At 54.1% G+C, this 24,516-nt stretch overlaps 1 protein-coding gene across 1 annotated transcript in view; it reads left to right on the top strand.

The window, feature by feature from the left end:
* LOC311204837 (nischarin-like) overlaps positions 1-24,516 on the top strand; it is a gene marked incomplete at both ends in the record, with an annotated part of 222,631 nt that overhangs the window by 197,717 nt on the left and 398 nt on the right. Inside the window, 10 exon segments of the mRNA XM_084281180.1 lie at positions 3,801-3,879; positions 6,703-6,827; positions 8,208-8,368; positions 10,255-10,354; positions 11,401-11,519; positions 11,806-12,029; positions 13,593-13,746; positions 21,446-21,598; positions 22,743-22,978; positions 23,900-24,152. Of these exon segments, the coding sequence (XP_084137306.1) occupies positions 3,801-3,879; positions 6,703-6,827; positions 8,208-8,368; positions 10,255-10,354; positions 11,401-11,519; positions 11,806-12,029; positions 13,593-13,746; positions 21,446-21,598; positions 22,743-22,978; positions 23,900-24,152 (1,604 nt within the window).

Here is a 24,516-nt window from a genome sequence, read left to right as displayed (position 1 = left end):
CTCTAGTTCTTCATCAGAGCATTGAACTCCGTGCTGCGTTAGTTAGAAACAGGACAAAGCTCCTGGCACGGGGGGTGGGCATTGGGCTGGCGAAGTGGGAAGGGGTCTGGTCTGATCTTGTTCACGCTCGGGGCAGCCGCGGTCCCCGGGCTGGAGGTTGGTGTAATAACCCTGAGCAGGTGATAAGGTCGGGCACAAAGGCGCCTGGGGTCAGCTGCTCTTCCTGGATTTTCAAAGTCCCATTGTTGCTCCTTCCAGATTAGCTGAGACATGGCTACCAAAAACGTTCGTCGATCTAGTGAGCTTTCTACAATATTACAACGGAGAGTAGTAACAGCTCCAAAGAAGAAGTATGTAAATGTAAGTACCTGCTGTGGCCAGATAGGAGCTGTGGTAAGGCTGGAAACCTGCCCTGTGTCCCTCCTCTGCCTGCCCCTCCTGTTTAGCCACACTGTGAAGGTACACACCACCACCCCATCTCTTTGCTGCCATACTTGTGTTGGAGGTGGCCATCAAGGTGCAGTGGGAGATGGAATGTGGGCTGAAAGTCCAGAGTCTTGTCTGAATGTGCTGCTGGAACCCAGTTAATGGGATGTCCTGGGCAGTGCACTGGAGTAGCTGAAGCATTGGGGTGCTTCTACCCATCCTCTTGGTGAGGGCAGCAGTATCTTCTGTCACGGAAGCATCCTTGCAGGCGCTGCTCTGACCATCCCTGCCCTCCCAGCAGCTGGGGCTGTGGTGGGGCTGCTCAGACTCTGCCTGAAGACTTGAGAGACGTGTCCAGTCCCAGCTAGAATGGGGTCCAAACCAGTTCTGTCATGAGTGTCATCCTGGGTTGAGCGCAGATCCAGCCCTTGAAACAGCTGTGGAGTTGGGGCAGTTCCTCCTCCCCATCCATGAACGTGGGGCAGTTCCTCCTCCCCATCCATGAATGTGCCTTTTGCTGGCCAAGGCTCCCTTTCCTGGAGGTAACCTCATGGAGGTGGTATCTCTGTATGCTTCTGTGGAGGGGGCTGTGAGGCCAGAACAGAGAGAAAACAAGGGCTAATTAAAAAGATAACTAAAGCTTGGACCCAGCCAGCTCCACCTCGGTCTTGGCACAGCGCTGCTTTTCTGCTCTCCTGTGATTCAGCCGGCAGTGACATCTCCACACGCCGGCTGGTTGTGAGCATTGTGCGAGGATGGAGTTAGGGGGTTTCTGATGACTCCTCCCCACTCCTTTCAAAGGTCACTGCCTGAATCCTGCAAAGCTAAAGGGGAAACAAATGCCCAAAGAGCAGAAATCCTCAAAGGTGTCACATCAGAGGACGAAGGAGAAGCGCAGGGGACAGAGCCGCTTGGTCAGAGCGCGTGTTCCGCTCTCCATCATTCAGTGACTGATGTTAAATATTTCAGCGGGGAACGTTGGGGACTTCCAGGACTATCCTAGTGGCTGTGGTGACAAATGGTTTATCAGTGGCGCTTGAACAAGAAAAGCCTTTCTGAAGAGAGGTGTTTCTGCAGCTCTTGTTGGTGTTTTGTGTTTCAGTGGACACCCTCTGCCTTCCTGGAGAAGTCTGTCACCAAGGCGCAGAGGATGGCCAGCACCCAGGAGCTGAGGCGGTCCCGGATTCTCCCGCCTCTAGATACGAGTGAAAGCTCCTGTCATGAGGTAGACCTTTTCCTGCCCTTTTCCTTGCCCTTTGATGTGATGTTTGAAGGAGGTGTGTGCTGGTGGCAGGCTTTCCCCCAGCTTCTCTAAATACCTCGGTGACAAGGTCCTGCTGTCCTTTGAATCCGCTGCTGCTGGACGAGTTCCTTCTGTTGGGGAAAAGGGAAAACATATTTCCCCCCGGGATGATGTTGAAGCGACATCTGGTGCTAAGCCAGGATCAATAACCCCCGACCGAGTTCTGCTGGAGTTGAATTGCTATCACCAAAGGGATGGTACTGGGGGAAGGCTGGGGTGGGACACAAGGGCAGGAGCTTGCCGTTTTCCATCCTCCCTCTGAACTAACCTCCTCCTTCCTTGCTTTGGTGTAGTCACAGCAAACCCTGAGGGCCGTGACACCCTCAGCAGTGGCAGAGTGGACCTTGGAAGGCCGTAGACCCTGCGGTACCTGCTCAGGGCTTAATGAAGCCGATTTGTTAATGCTTTGGCTTGGAAGGAGGAGCGTGAGCCTTCAGAAGGGTGTGAGGGTTGCAGGCTTCAGGGTCTTGCCAGGGAAGTCCCCATGGGCAGAGTGGGGGGGATGTGTTTTATCTGGAGTAACACTTGCTTGGATGGGTGCTTAAAGCTGCTGCTTCCACAGGACCAGTGGGTATGACACCACCCAGACAGGAGGTTACTGGGGGGGACAGTGAGAGACCCGTAAGGAACGGGTGAGGGATGGCCTGGGACAGCACGGGAGGTTGGGAATGTGTCAGATGAGTGCAGGCAGAACTGGCAGCGAGCTGCAGCTACTGGCTGCAGTGTCACCATGGTGTCTGGGGACAAGTGGGAGACCTGCCTCTGTCTTTCGGGTGGGCACAGTGCAGCTGGAAGAGGGGAGACGAGGCTGGGAGGACTTATCTCTGAGGAATGCCTCTGCCTGGGGGACAGGGCAATGGCTGTCTGGCTCCTTGCTGAACCAGCCCAGGGCTGAGAATAGCATGCTTGGCTCTGGTAGGGCTGTCCCTGTGCCTCCCGCCTGTGGACCTGAGAGCACCAGCTTCAGGAAGGCACCCAGTCCCTTCTGGAAACTTCAGAGGCGTTAGCAAGGCATCGGCTGTGCCACAGTGTGCAGCAGAGAGAGCAGAGCTGTCCCCTGCCTCCCCCAGGGCTGGGCTGAGGTGAAAGGGAAGTCAGAGGTTAGATGTGCAGCGAGAGCTCTCAGGGCCTGGGAGGAGCTGGAAGAGGCTGCGCCGAGGGCAGGGCTGGAATTGTTGGTGCCCTTCAGTACCTGTCAGGAATCTCTCAGGAATAGCTTGGGTATGGAGCAGAGCCGGCTCGGGGCTGGGGAGATGGATCAGTTATGGGAGGATGGGTGTCCCCAGCCTTGTCCTTGCGATGCTGTGGAAAGGGGTGGGAAATCTCTGCCTCCCTTGATGTTAAAACAGTCATCTCGGTAAGGAGTTGTGAGGGCCTGGGACAGGCTACCAGGGAGGGGGTTGAGTCACCGTCCCTGGGTGTGTTTGAAAAAAGGGCAGATCAGGTACTATGGGATATGGTTTAGCACAGGACAGGATCAGTTGGACTCGATGATCTTAAAGGTCTTCTCCAACCTTGTGATTCTGTGATTTCACCAATGGCTGGTGGCAAAGTCCATCCAACAGTGTACCTGAGCATCCCCCACCAAGCTTCAAGTGGGGTCACTGGGATGGAGTTGGTGCCGCGGCATAACCGGGTGCGGAGCGGTGCTGGAAGCAGGTCCTTGATCTGCTGCAATCCCTTCCGTGGGATTACTCTGTTGTGGTGCTTCGGCATCAAGCTGTCAGGTGACTTGGTCTGGTTCTGCCAGCTCACTGAGGAGGCAGCTGCATCAGCAGGGGGGTTTCCTCTCTGCAGGGTACCAGCCCTGTCCCAGTGGTGCTGCTGGAGGGAAAGGTCGTTACAGAAAGAAGTGCTGTTCCATTCCCAAAGGCTCCTGTTAGTGGTGGGAAGCAGCGGTTTTCCTTCCGCCGGGGACTGAACGTACCGTGATTTGTTCCTTCCCCTCAGGATTACTCCCAGCCGATCACCTGTGTCACAGACAGGGGACACTTCATTGTGCGGATCCGAGGTATTGGTGCCCGGGCGGTCCTGGACTTCCCCCTCCACCTGGACTTCTCCACCTGTCCAGTCAAGTACAGCAGCCAGAAGACTCTGCTGGTTCGCAACATTGGTAACCGGGAGGCCCACTACTCCATCAGCACTCAGAGGTAAGGGACCTCACTTCATTTGCCCAACAAAAGGTGTGTGGGGGTGTTTTTCTTCTAGAGCTCTAGAGCAGCAAGTTTTACTGCCAGGAGCTTGCTCCGACACGGGCTTCCCCCAGAGTCACAGTGTCCTTCAGGTGTCTCCAGGCACTCCAGCGTGGGGTCCTCCACAGCTATAGATGGGATCTCTGCTCCCTGCCATCCATGAGCTGCAGGGGGACAGCCTGCTTCACCATGGTCTTCTCCACAGGCTGCAGGGGAATCTTTCTCTCTGGTGCCTGAAACACCTCATCATCCCTCCCTGCTCCTTCTTCCCTGGCCTTGGTGTCTGCACAGTTCCTCGCATCATCTCACTCCTGTCTCCTGGGGCAAAAAGCAGCTTCTTGGTGGTTTTTTTCCCTCTAACTGTGATTCTGAGGCACTGTGACCATCCCTGATGGGCTCGGCCTTGGTCAGCAGCGACTCCAGCCTTGAGCTGGCTGGTGTTTGCTCTGTGGGGCTTCAGAGAGCTTCTGGTTGCTTCTTGCAGAAGCCACCCCTGCAGATCTCCCCTTTCTCCACCAGAACCCAGCCATGCAAAGCCACAACACAGGTACAGGCACATGTGAGAGAGGAGGAGGACAGCAGTGGGGTAGAAGGGAATGAGAGATCCATCTGAGCATGTAGAGGCCAGCTGATGGGCCTGTATCCTCTATGTTTTATCTGTGCAGGTTGAACTTCTGGTTTAGTTGATGCAACTTCTCTTTTCTGGCCTGAGCAAACTCAGGCTCTTGCCCATTCACAAACCAGCTCAGGTGCCACCGTTCCCCAATCTGCTGTCCTGCTTGTGCCACTTGTCTTTGCCTCCCCTCTCTGGGTTCCCTTCCCTGGCACCAAGCGTAGAACTTTCTGCTCTCCCCATTAGGGTGCTTTTGCAGCCCATCTCCCATCCTTAACTGTTCCTCACAGTACTGAGAGCTCAGCTCGTGCATCTGGTCACATCCTGGTGATGTTCCCTGCCCGGTCATCGTTTGTGCGAGGACTTGGCTGTTTTCTGTTCTGCTTTTTGCTCCAGAGAGGAGCTTGTCAGTGAATGTGTGGGGCCAATTCAGCATCTTCGATAGCTTCCAGAAAACGTGGTCGCATTTTGGCCATGATTTGACTGCTTTTTCATGAAAAAAACCCAGCCAGCCACCTCAGCACTGCCCATTCTTCAGTGTGCTCTGTGCCTGCCCTCCCTCCGCAGCAGGGCCGTGCCCAGCCCCTAACCGCAGCGCTTGGGAATAAAAATCCCTGGAGGCTAAATCCAGTAAGTCTCTTCCCATTGCTCTTGTGGTTCAGGCAGGAGAATGAGTTTCTTCTCTGTGACATTGGCAGAGAGAAATGTCATTCCAATAGGTTTAAGATGAAAATGGTGTCTGGGAGCAGACAAGGCGCAGCGCTGCCTTTTCCTGCGGCGATGGACGTTGTGCTCTGCCGTGCTCCAGGGACAGAGAGGGTCGGTCTGGGATTAGATCCCTCTAGGAGTGTCCCCACCCAGCTCGGAAAGCTCGGGAGATGATCCTCCAAGGCAGAACGCTCAGGGATCCCCTGTGGTACCCATACACTACAGGGAGGTGTGGGGATGCACAAAGACCACCCGAGGTTATGAAATTAGGGCTGAGGTGCAGGAAAAGGGGGGAAGGGAAGGTTGGGCTTGGGAGGTGCTGAGTGTACCTGGGATTTTTCAGTGCAGTCTCGGATGCTTTGTCCTGAGGGACTGGGTTTGCTGGGATGGTTATGCTGCTTGACTTTGGCTGTTACACTGCTGCCAAAAAGTAGCATGTGCAAACATTAAGCCTTTGGGGCTGGAGGTAGCTTTTAATGAACTAGGTTCTCCCAAACTCAACTGGTTTTAGGATGCCAATTAAGGCAGCAGTAGACCAAAGAAAGCTTGGCTGTTAGAAGATGAAGGTAGCCCGGGACTTGCAGTATAGTGCAGCCTCCTTGCACGCTGCGTTTACTGAGCATGTGGGTGCAGGAGAGAAGCCAACGTGGTGCTTTGAGGGCCTGTGTCACAGACTTGCCAGCTTCTTTCACTTGTCAGCTGCCTTTATGCATTATGTCAGGAGTATGCTGGTCCTTGGTATCCTCGTGGGACATAACTTGAGCCCAACTCTGTCAAGATGGGGAAGCTTGACCCCTGGTGAGAGTAAGCAAGCCCTAAATAGCAAGGTAGATAATTATCAGAGTGCTTACAGGTCTAGTGTTGCTCTCTTGCTGAAGGGCCGTAATGGGCAAGATCTCAGCAGGTCCTGGTGTGAAGGGGACTCCTGGGTTGGTGTGCCTAGATGAGGGTATAGGAGCTGGGGACTGCAAGGTGCCGCTGGGAGATCAGGACCTGCGAAACTTCAGACATTGTGCAACAAAGCAAGCGTACAGCTGGATGTAGTAAAAGCATGCCAGAAGAAAAGGAGCTATTAACCCCCCCTCCAAACCTTCTCTCCTGTCTTTCAGGAGTAGCAGGTTTCTAGGTGGCAGAAAAAACCCTGATTCCCAGGGACATCAGGGTCAAGCTGTGCATGCAAACACCTCTTACCTGCTCTGGGCTCTTCAAAACCCATTCTCTGATGGTATGGTCCGGACTGGAGCCTGGATGCAGAATCTGGGGAGGATGAAGTCATTTCATACCCTCGGGACTTTGGAGAGCGAGGGTCGCCAGCCGTGTTTCTGACCCGCTGTGTTCTGGGTTGCTGCTGCCAGCTGCTTGTTTGCTCCTCACACAAGCGAGCTGCCGGGAACTAGAGTGCAAAAGAGCCCCCAGAGCTCCCACCACAGTCCTGATGAGTGTGTGTGTCTCTGTTGCAGCCCTTTCTCTGTCGATCGCTCCATCGGTACGCTCGGCATCGGTGAGGCCATGCAAGTAAGAGTGGACTTCCACCCGCTGAAGTCTGGGGATTATTGCGGTTCCCTGATAGTTCACTACGACACAGGTGAGTGTCCTATCTGCAGGTCTGCGTCCTTCAAAGCAGAACAAGGCTGAACTTCCTTTGCAATCTACTTGTAAACCCTTTTGTTTCAAAACCTCTGTGTATTTTGGTGCTTAGAAGGGCAAAGGCTGAGTCTGTCCTTATTCTGTCTGTCTGGTGTCCTGGCCCATCCCTGGGCGTTCCCTGCTGTCAGCACGGTGGCCACCACCCCACACCCCTGTGACAGTCATCTGCCATCATTGCCTATTGTCCCAAGCACCCAAATTCCCTTGCTGGGTGCTATCCCCCAGCTTTACCTCCAAGAAAAGTGAAAACCAGCTGGTGTTTTGGGGCTGTTAGAGTGCATCCCCCTCAACAGGAAGGATAATGCTTTGGGAATCTGTTTTCCTGGGAGCTGCTGGGTGGAGGAAGGATGAACCTCGAATCTGGGTGACCGCGTGCGTACGCGCGTGTGATGTTCCATTCCGAACCAGTGCTGGATTTGGTCCTGTAAGCGTAACGTGTCTGTGGGGGGTGTGTCTCTATGGGATGCTGTCACATGCCCACTGTCCCTTACACACCTCTGTCCCATATGCCGCTTCCCCGTGGTCTTGCTCCAGCCCCTTTTTCTACGCCGCCCTCTAAATCCCACTCTTGACAACATCAGGACTAAAGCAGCCAGGACGTGGGGTTCCTGGGATTTGTCAGGAAGAGACAGGTAGGAAATCTTCACGAGGGTCCGAGGTGCCACCGAAGTGCCATCAGCTTCATAAGTGGCTTTAAGAACAAGTTGAGGGGGGGAAAACTCAAGGAGAACGTGAGATGTTAAACAGCTTCTGTCAGGATCTTCGTGGCTTGCTTGGAAAACCTGAGTCTTGTTCTCACTGAAGCAGCTGGTTCCTCCACAGCTTACATGGGGTTGGGTTTCTGCAGTGATGCTTAATGTTTGCTGCAACTGGGACAAGCCTGTCCCTGTCCCTGCTTGAGCAAATGTAGAGGAAGTCACAGTTCTCCCTCTGCCCGATACTGGGTGGATTGAAGTGGCAGCTCTTCAGACTGTCGTGATCCAGGAGTACGGGCACTGCTTCTACAACACAGGGAAGCTCTTGTCTGCATCCCATCCTGCCATGGGCTGTCGCTTTGCTCCTTCCTCTGCCACCTTCTTTTCTGGCCCACACCCTGCAGGCATCTTTGGGGGGGGATCAGTGAGAGACTGGGAGAGACTTGACACTTGTGGTGGGCCTGGAGGAGATGCCGTGTGAGCTGTGGCTGAGGTGGGACTCCCCTGGGAATGAGGGGTAATAAAAGCTGTAGCCCTTTCTTCTGTGACCTGAGGCTCGCTGCGTTCCTCGTACTTCCATCGGCAAGTGAGAGGAGTAAAGAGTCCCCTTTGCTTTCTTCCAGGTGAAGACATGAACACACACCTTCATGGAGTGGCTGTAGACGTCAACATCTGTCTGGATGAGGAGCCTGTGAGCATTGAGAAGACCTACCTCACGCTGTCGAAGCGCAGATGCGTGGCCATCCACAACCGCAGTGACATCATCGCCCGCTTCCAGTGGAAGGCTTGTGGCACGCAGGAGGAGGAGGATCAGCGGGAGAGAAGGTCCGTTTCAAAGATGCCTTTGGTTAGGTACCCTGCCCAAGGGGAACGCTACCGTATGGCCTCAAGGGGGGTTGGTGCTTTTAGGACAAGTCAGCCATCCACAGCATCAGGGTGGGTGTCCCTGGGCTTTAGGGTAATGGAGCTGGGTGCTTCCCATCCCAGTTCCATCCACCCTGTGGCTGAGGGTGATGTTTTGGGGAGGAAAGCTTGATTGCAGTGAGTGGATTTCCTCTGAGAGCGAGCTCTGGTGTTTGTGGGAGCTGCAGACTGCTGAGAGCCAGTGGCTCCCGGGCTGCAGAGAGTCTGTGAAGCTTCATTGGCCCAGGAGGATGAGGCCATCTCCTGAATAGGTTTGGGCTGTCCAGGTTTCCAGCACGGGGTGTTTCTGCCTTTCCTTCAAGCCTGGGGAGAGTTTGTAGGTGGAAGGGTCTGCAGGGAAGGAAGGTAGGGCAGCATGGGACTTGGAAGTGCATTTGGGCTTCAGAACCCCCTGTCTTCATGGTGGTGAGAGATGGGGCTGGATCTTCAAAGGACGTCTTTGGGGAAGCTTTGAAAGGCCTCTCTCAGGTGGCAGAGACACACTCTGGTGGAGGCGGGGTGGGGAGCAGAGGGGATGTGGTTGTTCCTTACACCTGCGGGTCTGAAAGGGAAGAGAAGACAGTGATGCTGGGAACCTGCAGCCCAGAGCAGGGGTCTGATGCCCTGCCTGGTGATACGCTGCCCTGGTGCTCCTCATCCTCCTCTGCCTCCCCTGAGCATCCTGGGGGTAGGAGAAGCCAGTTTGAGGATGGAGGTGGATTCCCCATTGGTTGTGGCAGCAGCTTTGAGCTAGGTCGCTCTCCTGAGGGCTGCTCACTTGTGTAAGACCCCAGGACGCAAGATCACCTTTCCCGCCTCCTCTTCTGCAGCATCCCCGACCAGAGTGCCAAGGTGCAAGGAGAATCCCTGCTTTCCTCCAACGGGATCTTCAGCATTGAGCCAGCGGTAAGTGAGAGCTTTGAAAGCTCCCTTTCTCTTCTTCCTCCTCCTCTTCCTCCCTGAATGAGGTCACTCAGCAGATCCCTGCTTGATGTGCTGGGAGGAAACATTGGGTTTCTGGTGGGGCCGGGAGAGCTGGCGGCAAAAAGCGTTTCCCAACTCGTGATGGGCACCGGGAGCCTAAAGCTGGGCTTTGCTCCCAGGGCTATAAATGAAGAGCTGCCCAAGTGTCCTGACCACGTTCAGAGGGATGGAGCCTTACATGTAAAGGCACACCTTGCACAGGGCTAACGCAGGGTGTGGGACCATGTCAGTTGAGATGCTGACCTGAAGAGCGAAGCGCTCCTCTGTGGGAAGGAGGGCAAATTCAGCCCCCGGAACTTTGTCACTGTGAGGGTGATGGAGCCCTGGAACAGGCTGCCCAGAGAGGCTGGGGAGTCTCCTTCTCTGGAGACATTGAAGCCCCCCTGGATGCATTCCTGTAGGATTTACCATGTGTGACCCTGCTCTGGCAGGGGGTGGGACTGGATGAGCTTTGGAGGTCCCTTTCAGCTCCTAACGGTCTGTGAGTCCGTGACTGGCCGGCACCTCTGAAGCGATCCTGCTGGACTCGCTGGAGTGTGATCTGGGCTGGTTGCTCCGCTATAGCCCTAATTTAAGAAAATGCCTCTCCCAGGTGCCAGTAAAGGTCAGGGACTGGGAAAGTTTTTCGTAGCTGCTTCCAAACTCCCTTATAAATATTGTTGATCAGTGTTACTGGCTCTTTCCTCTTCCCTGGTGCTCTAAATATCGGCTCATGGGGCCACGGTTGGAACGAAGGGATGTGACGTTTGAAGAGAAATGGTTTGCTGTCTGCTTCTGTTTTAGGAGGGAGAGATTTTGCCAAATTGTTCAGCTGAAATTAGTGTGACCTTTAAGCCTGAAGAAGCCAGAGTGTATCAACAAAAGTTCTACTGCGACATCTCAGGTATGGCTCCTGTCCCCTCCTGCTCTTGCCCGTGGTGGGGAGGAGCCTGGCTGAGGTATTATGGTGGGAATTTGGGGAGTTGCTTCTCCCTAGACATCCTAAAGCCCTGTGGTGGTTAGATGCTGCTGCAGGTGGCGAGCCCTGGAGCACCCAGGTGTGGAGCTGAGCTGTATGTTGGGTGCAGGTGGTGCTGAGCTGCATGAGTATAAACAGCAGATTTTTGTCTTGGGTTGTGTTTTCCTGAGCTTTACACCTTCCTTGAGTGGATTTCAAAGCTCATCTTAGCACATGGGAAGAGATTCAGAGGTGGCGTTGGAAACTCAGCATCACCCCAAATCCTGTGTTCAGTTTGGGCACCTGACTCCAAGAAGGACATGGAGGTCCTGGAGCGTGTCTAGAGAAGGGCAGTGGGGCTGGGGAAGGGGCTGGAGGGCAAATCCTCTGAGGAGCGGCTGAGGGAGCTGGGGGCGTTCAGCCTGGAGAAGAGGAGGCGGAGGGGAGACGTTATTGCTCTCTCTAGCTCCCTGAAAGGAGGCTGTGGGGAGCTGGGGCTCAGCCTCTTCTCACAGCTAAGTAGCGAGAGGACGAGAGGGAATGGCTGCAAGTTGTGCCAGGGGAGGTTCGGGTTAGAAAGGAGGAGAAATTTCTTCTCCGAAAGAGCCATTGGGCATTGGAAGGGGCTGCCCAGGGAGGTGGTGGAGTCACCGTCCCTCAGGAAAGGTTGGATGAGGTACTTAGGGACATGGTTTAGTGAGTAATAGAGGTGGTGGGGGGATGGTTGGGCTGGATGATCTTGGAGGTCTTTTCCAGCCTTAATGATTGTGTGATTGTTTCAGGGTGCAAAGTGATGGCTCAATTAGAAAGCAGCCCAAGGGTTTGGTCAGAAAGGAGAAAGCAGCCCAAAGGCATATCTGCCAAGGGAAGGGTCCTGTACCTTTCCCTGGATCTTCCTGGGCTGATCTCTGCCAGCCCCAAGTCGGAGGCTAGGGCCTGGAAAATGCGGGATCAGAGGGAATTGCTGTTCTGACATTGAATTCTCTCCCCAGGCCGTGAGACCAGGCTGCCCCTGTGCATCCAAGGGGAAGGCATAGGGCCTCAGCTGCGCTCCAGCTTTGAGCGTCTGGACATCGGGGATGTCTTCATGGGAGCAGCACACAAGTACGAGGTGAGCTGTGAGAGCTAGCAGGGCTTGGGCTGGAGCCTGGTGGCTCCTTGTGGGATTTCTGGCAGCTCAGGAGTTGTGAGCAGGGCAGTTCTGTGCCAGCTGGACAAAGGCAGAGGTTCTATGGAGTTATCACTGCTTTGCCTGGAAAAAACCCAAAGGCAGAACTTGTCCCGTTGTATTTCCTTTGCCTTCTGCCTTGCAGGTGTTCATTGTTGAATTAGAAAGCAAATGGGTCTTCTCTAAAGGAAATGTCCTTCTGCGTTTGCATTTTGCCTTCCTGCTGCAGGTGGTGCTGTTTAACAAAGGACTCATCCAAGCTGCCTTCAGCTTGGTTCCTCCAGCTACAGCTCTGGGCTCCTGCTTCACCTTTCTCCCCAGCGAGGGGGAGATTTTGCCAGACGATCTCCAGGTCATCCAGATCTCCTTCAGTTCCACCATCCTGGGGAAGTTCACAGAAGAATTCAAGTTCAATGTGAATGGATCCCCTGAGCCCGTGACCTTGTCTATCAGGTGAGTGGGGAGGTTACAGGAGCTTGGTGGGCACCTCTGGAGTTATCTCTGGGTAGTGATCTCCCACCTGCCTCATTTTCTGGTGAAGCAGAGAGAAAAAGGTGTTGTGGGAGGTCTTGGCATGGGGATGCTAGGTTAAGAGCTGAGACCCTTTAACCTTGGCTCCAGTTTGAACCTTGCAACCCAGGGGTGATGACCTTCCTTCCTTCCTACGCCCTCAATATACCCTGTTTAACTCTGAAAGACTTGGGTGCCTGTGGGAAGCACCTTGGCCTTCTTGGTGGAGCTTTCCAGGACACTCTTGGCACGGAGTTTGGCAGTGACAGGTTCCTATCGTGACCCTTTGACACCCCAGTGTGATGATCCTGGGGCTGGAAGTGACTTGTCCCAGTGGGTCATAACCATGGGCTGTTGGGATAGTGTGGTGTAGGCAGGCAAGATGTGGGGCTGGCTGTGCCTCCTCGGCCAGCAGCCTCCTGCTAGATCAAGGTAGCCAAGAAATGAAAGGAATCTGCAGTGGGTTTTGCTGGTGAGGCAAGAGAAACCGGTAAAAACAGAACAAGAAGTTTATTGCTTGAAGAGAGAGCGGGGAGTCGGTGTGACCAACTGGAGCTTCAAGACACCCACCCACCCGCTCGAGCTGAGCGCCCCGCTCCTCGGGAGGCTTTGAATGCTGGATTGAGTCCCATGCGGAGAACAACTCCCATTTGGATGTGAGCTGGCTGGTGGGACACTGGGCTATGAAGAAGGGAACGAGGATGAGTGTTTGAGCAGTTCTTTGTTATCCTTCCCACTCAGCAAGAACCCCCGAGTCCACTAATGCTGCCATAGATGTGATCGTTCCCAAAACATCCGCGTTTCCCCCCCAGGTGGAGCTGGGCTCGGGTGGCATCAGCCATGAGGTGAATTCATGAATGGTGTGTGGCTCCAAGGGCCGATTTCAGGCAGTGATGGCGAGTTTCAGAGTTTGGAGCTGATTTTAGGGACAGGAGAGGAGGTGTGGTGGGTTCAGGGCCCCGTGTTTGGTTTAAGATGTGTTGTTCTTGGCTGTGTCAGCAGTGAGAAGCTGATACATTCCTGTGTAGAATTGTTGCTGATCTTGTTGTGGTTGGTGGGTGTCTGTGCGCTCCCTAGGATTCTGATAATTGTGTGGATCCAGATCTCCTGAGAAGACGCTCAGCCACTCAATGGAAACGCTGGCTCCAGCTGAGAAGAAGGGAGCCTGAGGAGGGTTACTCCATTGAGTCCGCTTTTGTGTGGGCATCTCTACCCATGCGTTAGAGATGGGGAAACTGAGTCACGGAGCCATCGCTTGTTTGGGGCCCCTCATTGAGCCAACTTGGGGGCATAGCTTTGCCCTATCCTGCCTGACACTGTGCCCTAAGCCCCATCTGATAGCTGCTGGCCACCTCCTGTCCCCTTGAATGAGGGCAAGGGTGTGAGGGGCTGGTTTGAAACCCGCCGTGGTTCTGACACCGGCTCTTACCCGCCCGAGCAGCAGGGAGAGCTGAAAGCTCTGCAGTTCTCTAACTCAGCCAGTGCCTTGTCTGTCTGTCCTCACAGTGGCTGCGTCATTGGACCAACGCTCCACTTCGATGTGCCTGCCCTCTGCTTCGGTGACGTCTCCTTCGGTGAGTGCGCCCTGGGCTTGGACCGTGGGCCGAGAGGTCCATGCGTTACCGAAACGGGGCGCTTGGAACCTCAGAGCACCCAGAATGTGTGTTCCTCTGCAGCAGCAGCCTTCAGGGTGTTAAAAGCAGGACTGATACCCTTGGCAGCAGAATGGCTGCGAGGGTATCAGTCCCTGAAATGCCCCGGGAATGGGAGATGGGGAAAAAAGGGTGATGCTGGCGGGGGGAAGAAGGGCGGTGCCTGGGAGGGGGAGAAGGGCGACGCTGGGGTTGGGGGAAAAGGGAGATGTTGGAGGGGGAGAAGGGTGATGGAGCTGTGAACCAGCCTGGAGCTGCTCTGGATAAATGTTGGGAGGACAGGAGCCATTCAGTCCCCTGAGCCTTAGTGTGAAATGTTAATTAGTGCTGGGAGGGCACCTTGTTATCACCTACCCCATAATATGCCCAAGCCATAGCTCTGCACAGAGCTCCTTCCCTGTGTGCCCCCACCCCGAAAGCCCAGTTCTGCTGTGCCAGCAGCGCTGGTGGCTGAGCATCCAGAGCTCCATTGAAATGCAGGTTCTGGTTCTCCATCTCTGCCTCACAAAAGGCTTTTTACTGAGATGAGGTGAAGTTTTTAATGGGAAATCAGTTGTGGATTGATGGAAGGGCCATTATCGAGATGGGCCAGCCAAACCAGATGTCTTCTCCTGGGCTGGTCTCCTGCCTCTGCAGAACATCCCCACTGAGTGGGGTTATGCCACTGGTGCGGCAGGGAAAGCTGGTGTCAGAGCTTTTTGAGCAGTAATGAGACGTCGCCGTTCGTTAGGGAAGGTGAGACACGGCTTCTGCTGATTTCTCAGCCAGTGTCAGGCTCAGCTCCTGCCAAGTGGGCTGCAAACCTTCCCGTGCTCCATCTGGTCACCCTGAAACAGGAGATGCCGTAAGGCTCCAGCTAACAAAACTGCATCAGAGGGCTTTGCATCGGGCTGTAGCTCCCCATTTCATCCATCCCTGCTTTTACTGCAGCTTCTCCTTGGTGCTAACCTGCTCTTCCGTATTGCAAACCATAGGGGGTGTTCATGGGGAGTTTTACGGATCCGATTCTGGGAGTAAATGCTCTGTCTGGCTGCTCACTCTTACGTGAGACGTAACCGGTGCTGGTGTCGGGGCAGCTGAGAGAGAAAAACTCATGGCTTTGGGCGTCAGAGCTGCCAAGGAGGGATCTCCATCACCAGCCTGGCACAGAGCTTCCATGGCAATTAATTCCTTGCTGGGCTTCTCAATTAGCTGCAGTTGAGATTGAAGAGAGCCAAAGTCCAGGCGCAGTTTTACCGTGAGAGGCTGTTCAGCCCAGGAATGGTGGGATAATGGGGGCATAAATCCCTCTGTGTGTCTCTTCCCCAGGCTTCCCTCACACCTTGTCCTGTCGCCTCAAAAACACCTCCTTGGTGCCCATGACTTTCCACCTTCGCATCCCCGGGGACGGCTCGGGAGGGCCCAGCGTTACCAGTGCTGCTTGGCTGTTGAACAACGATCCTGAGCCCTGGAGATGGGGAGTTGAAGGTTCCATCAGGCCGGCTGAATTTACCATCGAGCCTTGCAGCGGGACCATCCGCGCCCTGGGATCCAGGAATATCAAGGTGTGGGGAGAATCCGTCCGGCCGTGCTTCAGCAGATGGAGCTGAAGCTTCACTGGTGGGGAGGGTCCGGGGGGGCTTTAGTGATGGGAGGCAGATAGATGCACTTCTGTTGTCTGGGTTGGTCCGGGATGTTTGTGAAGGGGCATCGGTTTGTTTCCAGAACCATCCGCTGAGCATCCTGTGCCCTATGGTCAGGTGCGGAAGCCACGTGTGTGCTTGAGCGCTGCGTGGAGCTGTGGCTTTGGCTTAACCGTGGGCAGAGGAAGGATGAGGCCAGCGGGTGGCCATTAGAGAGATGCCCTTGTGTAAAGCAGTTTGCTTTTCTTCCCGGACTTGTTTTCCCTCTCCCAGTGAGCAGAGGAGCTGCATTCACTGCAACCATCCCTAGGGGGGGCTGAAGCAGCTCTGCCAGGTGTGACCTGCACCCAACTTCTGGGGCCCTTGGCATTTGGCCCTGGCTGTAAAGCTGAACTCGCTGGGTTTGAGGCAGCGCATTGCCCCGGGATTTACGCTGTTGTAGCTGAGATTAGAACCGAGATTAATTTTAATACAGTGGTGAGCAGAGCAGTTGTCTGATTAGGCTTTAATTCAGCTTACACACACCCTGTTAACCACACAGGGTGTTGAACCAAGCAGATGCTGTCAGGAGACCTTTATTGCTCTCAGACTCTGCTCTACACATGGAGCAGCAGAAGGATGAGGGGAAAATCCTTCTCCTTACCATGGAAGGAGAATCAGGGGACGCCACACACGGAACGATAGTTTTTGGGGGTGGTGAACGTCTTTGACGGTCTTCTCTGTCACCAGGTCACCCTGTGCTCCAACACCGTGAAGAAGTACAAGCTGGCGCTGGTGGTGGATGTGGACGGTGTCGGCAAGGAGGTGCTGGGGCTGCTCCTCACAGCCAGGTATCGGCGCTTTCCTTTGCGGCGTGTCCTCTCTCCTGGTGCATCGTCTCTCCTCCCCTCACACAAAGGCCAGCTCCAAACGAGAAGTATTACTTAATGAGCTCGTTAAGCAGGGCTTTGAAAGCAGCCAGTGTTGAGGAGCATCTGTGCTCACCAGACAGGCACAGCCCCCAGCCTTTTCCTAATTATATTAATTAGATTAATTATAGACCTATTTCTTTGGTGGGTGAGGTGTAACAGACTTCCAAAGGGCTGTCTCTCTCCTCCTTCCTGCAAGCAGTCAGTGGGGGAACTGTGTCTGTGTTGCCACCAAAGCACAGTGTTCCTTTGGGATGTGGGGAGCAGCCTGGTGTCTGTCTGGCTTAACAAAGGCACGTGCTAATGGGGAAGGGGCTTAGGGCAGGACTGGTGCAGGAAAAATAACAGCAAGATCTTCCGAAGGAGAAACAGAGTCCTTGATGCTGAGGAGAGCTCAGGTTTTGCTGCTTCCCTCTGGTCCTTTTGAGCATGAATGTTCTCACACTTAAGCTGGAAGTCATCCCTGCTGCAGCCAGGCTGGATCCCGCTGTGCTGTGGGTGTCGGTGTCATTACCAGTAGGATGCAGCTCACTGGTGCTTTTCCGCCGTCTGGTCAGTGTCTGGGCTGTGATTTTATTTTTAACAACCACCCACTGCGTAAGGCAGGGGCTGGCTCGGACCTTCCATCGCCACAGCAAGCAGTTGAGGCTCTTCAGGCCCCTTTTCTGGAGAGGAGGGAGTAGTTTCTGCTGAGATACTGGGCCATACTGCACCAATCCTTGGTGGGAAGGTTCCTCCAGAGCTCAGGGCTTGCTGTGGGAATCAAAGGGAATACAGGAAGCTGAAGGTGATTTATTGCTGTCGGGGTAATACATGTCTGTCTGACAGTGACAAATGTGTTCCGCTCCTCTGTGCCCTATTCAAGGAGGAAACAAATTCTACGTTCTCTCAGTATCTCTAATTCCCTTTGGGACATCTCTTTGCCTAGATGCATCGCTCCTGAGCTGGAAGTGCGGGACCCCACTGTGACATTTGGCCGGTGCTTCCTAAACTTCCAGTACGAGCGGCCGCTGACCCTGGTGAACAAGAGCCGCGTTCCAGCCTGCTACAGGCTCCTTCCTCAGGTTTGGCATCGCATCTGCCCTCAAGAGTTATCCAGGGGTTTATTAAGGGGATGAAAAATAATAACAAAGGGGTGGGGTAAGACCTTGCTGGTTTATATTCAGATGGGTTCTTGTTTTCAGCAGACCTTTGGGTGTAGAAGAACCGCACCACCCCCACCCCCCCCCCCCCCCGCATATAGACTTTGGGAAGAGGTTTGTATTCTAGTCTTTAGGTTGATTTTATGCAGGGTGTTGAAAAGCTGCTGTGAGGAGGCTGCTGGCAAGGGTGTGTATGCCTGTGGGTGCAGCAGCTTTTGGACCCCCTTGGGATTCAAAGCCCATCCCGCTCTCCTAGCTGGGTTCCAATGGTAGATGTTAAGGAGTGCAGGTTTCTTCGGAGGTCGCTCTGAATTTGGGTTTGATTCTGTCTCTTACAGAAGCACAAGCAGGGTGATGCTGTGCTGTACTGCAGCCCCGTGTTCTCTGGGATCATCAAGCCTTACAGCACTGTCAGGGTCCCGTTGGTGCTGGAAGCCCAGAAGTTGGGACATCAGTCTGCTTCTGCTGTGCTCGCTGTGCTTGGGAACAAGAAATCCCCATTGGTGAGTCCTCGAGGTTCCTAATTCCAGGGATCCTTCCCGGGGCTGCAGTACGCAGCCAGGGTGGACAAGGAAAGGGGTTCGTGGTACAAGCAACAGTCAAGGTCTAGAGGAGAGGAAGGCTGGTGGGACTTCTTGGGCAGGTGACAGTCTGAGAGTCCGATGTGGCACATCATTATAGATAGGGGAGACAGGATAACGAGCGCAGTCTGCAACTCAGCATGGTCCCTGGAGCTGAGACTCTGCTGCGTGATTAGGTGAGCAGGAGCTGCTGCTTCAGAGCAGGAACTTTTGTTCAGGAGGGCACTGGGACACCCTGTGTGAGAAACCACGCTGAGAGCTTGGCCCATCACGTCGAGAAGTATCTGTCTTATCTCTGCGTAAAGCCCTGTGCATCTCCACACCCCTGGCATCTGCAAGGCAGGGACTCTTCCTTTTTCCAGCACAGGCTTGGAAATGGTGAAGCATTCCTGACGATGTTTCTGGAGCCTCCTGAAAGATGCTGTTAGCGTTCAGGCATGCACAGCAGCAGCAGTGACAGCAAGATGTAGGCAGGAGAATGCCTTGTGTAGTGTCCTGGCTTCATCTAGCTGAAATCTAGAACAAATGTAGTTAATTAAATTTAAGTTTAGAATGATATTAACTTTGGAAGCGGCTGTTTCAAGATGTCTTGCCATCTCTCTGAGCATGAAGTAGGATGCTACAGGAACCTTAAGCTTTCTGTACCCGAAAGGGAGGCTGGCCTTTTGAAAGCAGGCTGGGGATTGAAACTGTCATTAAAACAGATGGAAACAATGCTGCTCAATCCCTGGATGCCAGGGAACATCTCAAGCCTGGCCTTTGTGGCTGTGCTGGTAGGAGAGACAGGCAAGCCTGAAGTGGGACAAACCAGTTGCTTGGGCGTAGATGTGGTGTTTCCCTGGAAAAGGGGGATTTCTGCCCTCTAGAACCAGCCTGCTGTTTAACTGCAGGTTCCTTGCAAAGCTTTTCTCCTTGAGCTAACAGCTTCTGGGTTCAAAGCTTCACCTTGCCTAAAGTATTTGCCTTTGGAAGTGAACGTCATCTTCATTTTCCTTGTGCTTCAGCTGGAGGATCCCAGCTCTCCCTGGCAGGGGGTTGAGTGGCTCCACAAGCCCGTGCAGTCGGTCTTTAACATGCAGCATTTATGCTCCCTTGCCGCGAGCGCCGGTAGAGGCTTCCCTGGGTGTACTGAGCGCAGGGATGGGAGTTTCTGGCCGTGGGGCGGCATTCTCCCTGTTTCCTATAGTCTAAGCAGAGTAGTGGATTCATCTGAAGTTTTCTGGGCTAGCAGAGCATCAACTTGCACATGCTGCACTGGTGGCAAATCCTCCCCATAGGGATCCTGTGACGTCAGCCTGACCCCGGGGGAGTGGCTGCAGTGCGTCACGATGGAGCAGAGCGCGAGCTGGCTCTGAAGTCACCCCGTCAGCGCGGATACCGAGTCTGCGGCCGCACCTTGCATTGCGTTGAGTCCCTCTGGGTGTCTGTCGCTTGGTGTTGGGCTCGCAGTGGCTGCGTGCCAGCTTTGCTGTGGCGTATTCTGTCATCCTCTGTGGGAAGGAGCTGGTAAAACCCAGACCTGGGGTTACTGGTGGTCACTTGGACCACGGCTGTCTGCCAGGGACAGATGCTCTTCTTTCCTAAAGGATCTACCGTGACGTTATGGTACCCAGAAGCAAAGCCAGAGTGGTGCTGGGGTTTGTACGTGCAGCAGTATTACCCAGAGCAAAACTCCTGTCGCCTTTCACGGGTGTCACATTGCCCGTCACGCTGTTGAACAGGGTTTTTCTTTCCCCCTTTAAGAAGACAGCAGATGAAGAGTTTCGTTGGCTTTTTAATAAGCCTTCTCCTTGGTGAGGATTCATTGTGTTAGTGCACGTTCCCTTGTTAAAACCAGCTAGCCTGAGCATCTTCCAGATGTTATTGTGTCCACCTCCAGAGGGCTCTGCCCTGCCTTTGCTGCTTCCACCCCACTGCTACCGGGAAGCCAAGGCAGCTGGTGAGACACAGCTCTTCCCTCCAGCTCCTTCTTCCTGGCAGCTCTGGGCAAGCATCAGTAAGACCTCAGCTCTCCCTACCTCCCTCCTCCCGGAGCGATGAAACATCTATCATCACACAGCTTTAGCTTCCTATTTTTGAGGTACCAGCCTTGGTACGTGGCTTGTTGGGGGTTTTTTGGCTCTTGCACAGTGCGCTGTCAAGAGATGAGTGTTTACAGACGCTGCTCCTTCTGCCTGAACTGGACTAGTGATTCTGACAGCTGTCAGTGCCTTTTCCTCGAGTGGGCCATCGTTAAAGGTTTTCCATCACAGAGGCTGGTTTGTCCTGAGGTTAAATCCCACTCCGTGTCCTCCGGTGAATCGCACAGAGATTGTCAGTGCTGGGAGTTCTGTGTGTTCGGGTTCTGTTGAAAGGTTGAAGTGTTCTTAGGAGCTGGGCTTGTTCAGCCTGGAGAAGAGAAGGCTTTGAGGGGACCTCATTGCAGCCTTCCTGTCCCTGAAGGGAGCAGAGGAACAGGAGGGAATCAGCTGTTCCAAAGGGCAGACACTGGCAGGACAAGGGGGATGGAGTGAAACTGAATGAGGGAAGGGTTAGATGAGATATCGGGGGAAGTTCTTTCCAGAGAGAGTGGTGAGGGCCTGGAAGGAGCTGCCCAGAGAAGGGGTGGGTGCCCCATCCTTGGGAGTGTTCAAGGGAGTGTTGGATGGGGCCCTGGGCAACCTTGTGTAGCTCCAGGCATGGAGGTTGTTGGCCCTGCCTGTGGCAGGGTGTTGGAGCTCTCTGGTCCTTGAGGTCCCTTCCAAGCCAGACCGTTCTATGATTCGGAACTGGTGAAGTCCAACCAGAGCAGATGAAGTTCCCTGGTTTTTAGCGCTGTGAGAAGGTGGCTCAGCACAGGAACCCGTGTTCCTCCTCCTACCATGGCCTTTACAAGAAGAAAACTTGGAGGGTCTCAGGCTCTGGAGAGAAAAGCAATCCTGCATGAGGGACAGAATGAATAATGAATCTCTTGTTCCTGTAGTACTGGGAGTGCCCAGAGGCAGCACCGAGAGGCAGCCAACGGACGTGATCTCTGCTGCCAAGAGCCTGCTTTGCTGGGGGCTCGCGCTGGTTTTCAGGGGGCAGCTTTGTGGGGGATGCGGAAGAAGTTACCGGCCAAGTGTGGCTGTCTGGAAGTCCTAGAGGACAGTTTGGGGCAAGATCCAGCGGGAAAAGGAGCGGGAGCAAGAAAAGGGGCAGGAGCAGGCATGGGGTAGAGGAAGGAGAGCTGAGCAAGGGGGAAAATACAAGTGTGGGGAGCTGGTTTTCTTTATCCCCCAGTAACAGGGGCCTGTGGCTTCCTGATGGGATCACTGTAGATCCCACACTTGCTCCAGGCCTTCTGCATCAGTGTTACAACACCTCAAACGACCGACAGCCGTAATCACCCTCCAGTCTAGGGGTGCCCTGAGAGCCATCTCTTCTTTAAACTTTCCCTTGCCTTTGTTTTTTTAATCTTCCCTACCTGGAGCAGGCCATCAGCTTGAAGGCCGTTGGAGAGGGACCAGTTGTCCATGTGTATCCCAGCAAGATTGATTTTGGCGATATCCAAGTTCTGGCAGACGCTTCTCGCACTCTCTACCTCTGCAACCAGAGTGTTATCCCTGCATCCTTCCGGGCAGAGGTGGTAAGTATCTGTGGGGATATTTCCCAACAGAAATGATGGCTCCATAGCAGCCTGGGACTTGATTTTTGTACGTGATGTTTCCATGTTGCTATCTGAGAGAGCAGCAAGGTATTCCACCGCAGCGCAGCACGAGAAGCCCAGCACTGGGGTACCCCTCACTGAGGCAGGGAGTTTTCCTGGATGGTTGAGCAGAAATTGATGCCAGGTCCTTTTCACAAGTTCTGGCTTTACATTGTGGGAGGTGTTTTGCTCTGAGCTGTGTATTTGGAGCTCTGAGATGAAGAGAAGCCCGTAGCCTTTTTTCTCCTGAAAGGAGCACGGGTTTCCCGATCATCTCCCTGCTCTCTCTGCGTCTGTTTCAAGCTCCTCCTGGTGATGGAGACCATTGCTCTGCTGCCAGCTTGCTCCCTGTGAATGTGGCTTTAGAAGGACTGGGGGGTCCAGTGCCCTGTTCGCCCCATCTGTAAAGGGCAATCTGGAAAAAACGAGAGGAAGAGAGAGGAAGCTGGGGCCGTGCCCACAGGGCACAGCTGGCAGGTTTCTTCCTGCTTGTTTCTTCACTGCCCCTCTGTAAACATTCAGAGCTGGATTTCCCGAAGCAGAGAGCGCCAGGACACCTCACTGCGGCTGATGATCAGTGGGAACGGAGTGCTTCAGTCCTGGGGGGCTGTTGGGAAGCACTGCCCAACTCTTGGGGAAAGAAGACTTTGGGCATCAGGATTTTGCTCAACCCGTTTGGCAGAGTTTATCCTTCAGGCTCTCGGCCATATCCCCTGGCTGCGTGGCTGCTGCAGTGGGGTTTGAGCAGTCCTGGCCTTGAGGCTTTGTGCAAACCCGTCTGTGGGGAAGCCAGGAGAGATGCAGCTTGCCTTGGTGTGCTCTCCCTAGGGGAGGCTGGAGGGGAATAAAGCTTTTCCCGAGGATGAGCATCCCTTGGGCTGGGCAAAACAGGGTTAAAGAAGTGGGTCTGTTAAAGGAGGGTGCAATACAAGCTCCAGCATAGTTGCTGTTTCCAGACGCTTGGATTTAGGGAAACGAAGCCTTTATGTATTTACCCTCATGTCTTTAGTCCTTTCTCCTGCACCCCAGAAGAGAGCAGGGTCTGTAGTGTCTGTGCTCACTTAGCGTCTGCCGTGTCTTACAGGCTGGCAAACGCTCGCGCTGCAGGATTGAGCCCAGTAAAGGAGTGATCCCCCCCGAGACCAAGGTGGCTGTGACTGTTATAGCAAACTTGGATGACATTGAACAATTCAAGGACAAGGTGATCGTGTCCATAGAGAACAGCCACAGCTACAATGTCCTGATCCGGGCTTTCGGCATTGGCACCACCATCGTCGTGGACAAACTTGCTCCAGAGCTCAACTTGGGCCCCCACTTCAGGTAAGTTATCTGTCTGCTCCGGGCTCTACTGTGGGCCCAGCAAGGAGGAGTTCTGCTGAAATCCTTGGGGCCGGTTCTCCTCCAGCACTCCAAGTCCTGGCTCGCTGCCACTGAAGCCCCAGGAACTCCTTTAGAAATGTTTTCTGGGCGGTTTTCAAGTTGTTAGATTCCCTCAGAAAGCCACTGAGCCAGACACCAGTTGGGAAATGGTTCCCGACTTGCCCTGGGTCAGAATCCATGTATTTTCTGGCTTGATGGAGTAAAGATTTGGAAGAAAACAGCAGGTTCTGGAAGCCTCCAGCTGGGAAACGTGACGTTACAAGTAGAAACACAGTACACAGTACTTTTTGCAGTAGCCTTGCTGGCTTCTTCACTGGCTGTGGAGTATCGTCTGGCAGCGGCAGAGAAACTTGGCAGTAGCTTGTTAGCAACTCCTTGACTAAGTTACCAGCGCTGTTTGGTTTCCCTTCTGCCCCAGGGAGTCCGGGAGGAGCAGCAGAATTTGTCTTTGCCCTGTATCATCTCTGAGCTTGCTGTCTCTCTCCTCTCCCCTGCCAGGCTGCTCTCTATCAGATGTAGATACTCTTTCCTCCCTTCTCCTGCCTGTTTTCCTTTCTGTCTCTTCCGCCAGCTGCCACAGCACGGAGCAGCCATGGTGGCTGCAGGACCGGCCCTGAATGGAGGAGAAGTCTCCTGAGGTTGGGTGGGTTGGTCTGTGCAAACAGACCGGCTGCTGGATGCTGATGAACTTAGGGGCAGCCAGGGTCTGGCTCTTGGTGTAACTTTGAGCTGGGTCAGTGGTTTTGGAGGTGGATTTGTTGCTGGGTGAGTGGTCAGATAAGGCCAGCGGGGCACTGAAGCCAGGTGGGTGCTGGGAAGAGGCAGTTCCTGAGCCATTTTCCATCTCTGCTTCTCTTCTAGCCTACGTCCCTGTTGTTACCGCTTCAAGATAACGAACGCAGGACGACGCATCCATCGGCTCTATTGGAGAATGGAAGGTTCCCCCCCATCTCCCCGTCGTGATTGTCTCCCTGCCATCCAAACCAAGGGCAAAGGTTCCTCCAAGACCTCCAGACCTGCCAGTCCCGTGTTTAAGATTCAACCCCTGACAGTGGAGCTGATGCCAGGCCAGACTGTGGAGATGACTCTGGAAGGCTCCTCCAGCACTCCTCAGGTGAGGTTCCCCCCCGGGTGCTGAGCTTTCCCCATCGCATCACCTCCACTGGGGCTTCTCCTGCATCCCCTTGACTTCTCCCTGGGAAGATGAACAAGTGCGTTCAAGAAAATATCTCAACGCCCCGAGTGACCATGTCAGCACCAGTTGCACTCCTTGCTGGCCACCATCAGTTCCCAAGGGGTTTTTTTGGGGTGTTTCTATAGCTACCATCAAGCCAACTTGCCCATACCAAAATAGGGGCTGAAGGAACAGGGGCAAACAGTGGGTTACAGGGAAGGAAGGGCAGAGAAAATAAGTTAGGCTTAGCCTAGGAGCAGAGGCAGGGAGTGGATTGAGAAACCGCGAGGTAATTTCTCTGGGG

This window comes from Gallinula chloropus (assembly GCF_964237585.1).
Source record: "Gallinula chloropus genome assembly, contig: HAP1_SCAFFOLD_114, whole genome shotgun sequence".
Taxonomy (NCBI): domain Eukaryota; kingdom Metazoa; phylum Chordata; class Aves; order Gruiformes; family Rallidae; genus Gallinula; species Gallinula chloropus.
This window is presented reverse-complemented; position numbering and strand designations above follow the sequence as displayed.